Here is a 1,452-nt window from a genome sequence, read left to right as displayed (position 1 = left end):
AATAAATCTGCATTCGTAATGAAGATTACTTGTTAAGAATGGAATCTTACATGTATACTGACAATAATAAAAAATCAATAGTTTTATTTTTCATTTGACGTACCTTAGAGTCCTGGAGTTTATGAGCAGAAACAGGTCCTACTTTTTCCCCGTGTGAGTCTTTGATTGTAGTTGGGAAGTCATTTTCCATGATTCCTTTACGACAAATCCGGGAGGCGTCGTCCACGATTTCTGCACGAAGAGTTCGGGGTACGCCCAAGAATCTTGCAGGAGAATATCGGAATTCATTGACGATAAGATGATAAGACGAGGAGACGTCGTCGTCTTCATCCTCGTCATCTGGATAAGCGATTCCTTTAAACGTTGGGGAATCGTCGTCATCGTCATCAGAATAAGCGATTCTTTATTAACCGGGAGTCGTCCTCATCATCCTCGTCGTCATCCTCATCGTCCGAATAAGCAATTCTTTTATAAGTCGGGAATTAGTCGTCATCGTCGTGCTTGTAATCCTCATCGTCCTCATCATCCTCATCGTCTGGATAAATTATTCCTCTATAAATTGTGGAATCGTTTTCATCGTCCGTATAAGCGTGTTTTTTATAAGTCTGGAAGTGGTTGTTATCGTCGTGCTTGTAATCCACATCGTCCGGATAAATTATTCCTCTATAAATTGTGGAATCGTTTTCATCGTCCTCGTCGTCCGTATAAGCGTGTTTTTTATAAGTCGGGAAGTGGTTGTTATCGTCGTGCTTGTAATCCACATCGTCCGGATAAATTATTCCTCTATAAATTGTGGAATCGTTTTCATCGTCCTCGTCGTCCGTATAAGCATTTTTTGTATAAGTTAGGGAGTTGTCGAACACGATTCCTTTACGATAAGTCCGAGAGTCGTTGTACATATTAAATTATTTGGACTCAGTTGAATTTTACCTATTGACATAAAGATTATAAAAACAGTATAAAGTTAATCTATATTCGCATAAATACTTACGTTAACAATACTCTAGAAAACTACGAAAGGTTTTTAATTATTTACTATATGGTGTTAATTTACGTTACGCGTTAATAAGTCTAACCCCCCCCCCCCCAGTGGCACAGCGGTATGTCTGCGGATTTACGACCCTAGAAACAGGATTTCGATACCCGTGGTGGGCAGAGCACAGTTACCCCATTGTGTAGCTTTGTGCTTAATTACAAACAAACAAACCAATCTAAATCAAACAGCGCTTCGATAACAAGTCTGTACCGTTTCGGAATAAATTCTCAATATTATTTTTCACTTCTTTTCTGCGAGCAGTATTACCCATCTTTCACTCAGTTCAACAATGTATTTTCGACCAACGTAATTACACGATTTTAAACAAAATTGTTTCCAGTGGCTATTTTAGAAATATGATCCCTTACAATTCTATGCGTTATCGTAATAACGCTAACTAAAACTAACTCACAGTG

At 38.4% G+C, this 1,452-nt stretch overlaps 1 protein-coding gene across 1 annotated transcript; it reads right to left on the bottom strand.

Annotated features, from left to right (window-relative positions):
* Window positions 1-482: 482 nt before the first annotated feature.
* On the bottom strand, window positions 483-899 carry LOC106461986 (prostatic spermine-binding protein-like). The gene has a single exon (XM_013921854.1). It carries the CDS (start codon window positions 897-899, stop codon window positions 483-485), a length of 417 nt encoding a protein of 138 aa, XP_013777308.1.
* Between the last annotated feature and the right edge of the window lie 553 nt (window positions 900-1,452).

The sequence above is a fragment of the Limulus polyphemus genome, unplaced genomic scaffold, assembly GCF_000517525.1.
Source record: "Limulus polyphemus unplaced genomic scaffold, Limulus_polyphemus-2.1.2 Scaffold1071, whole genome shotgun sequence".
NCBI lineage: Eukaryota > Metazoa > Arthropoda > Merostomata > Xiphosura > Limulidae > Limulus > Limulus polyphemus.
This window is presented reverse-complemented; position numbering and strand designations above follow the sequence as displayed.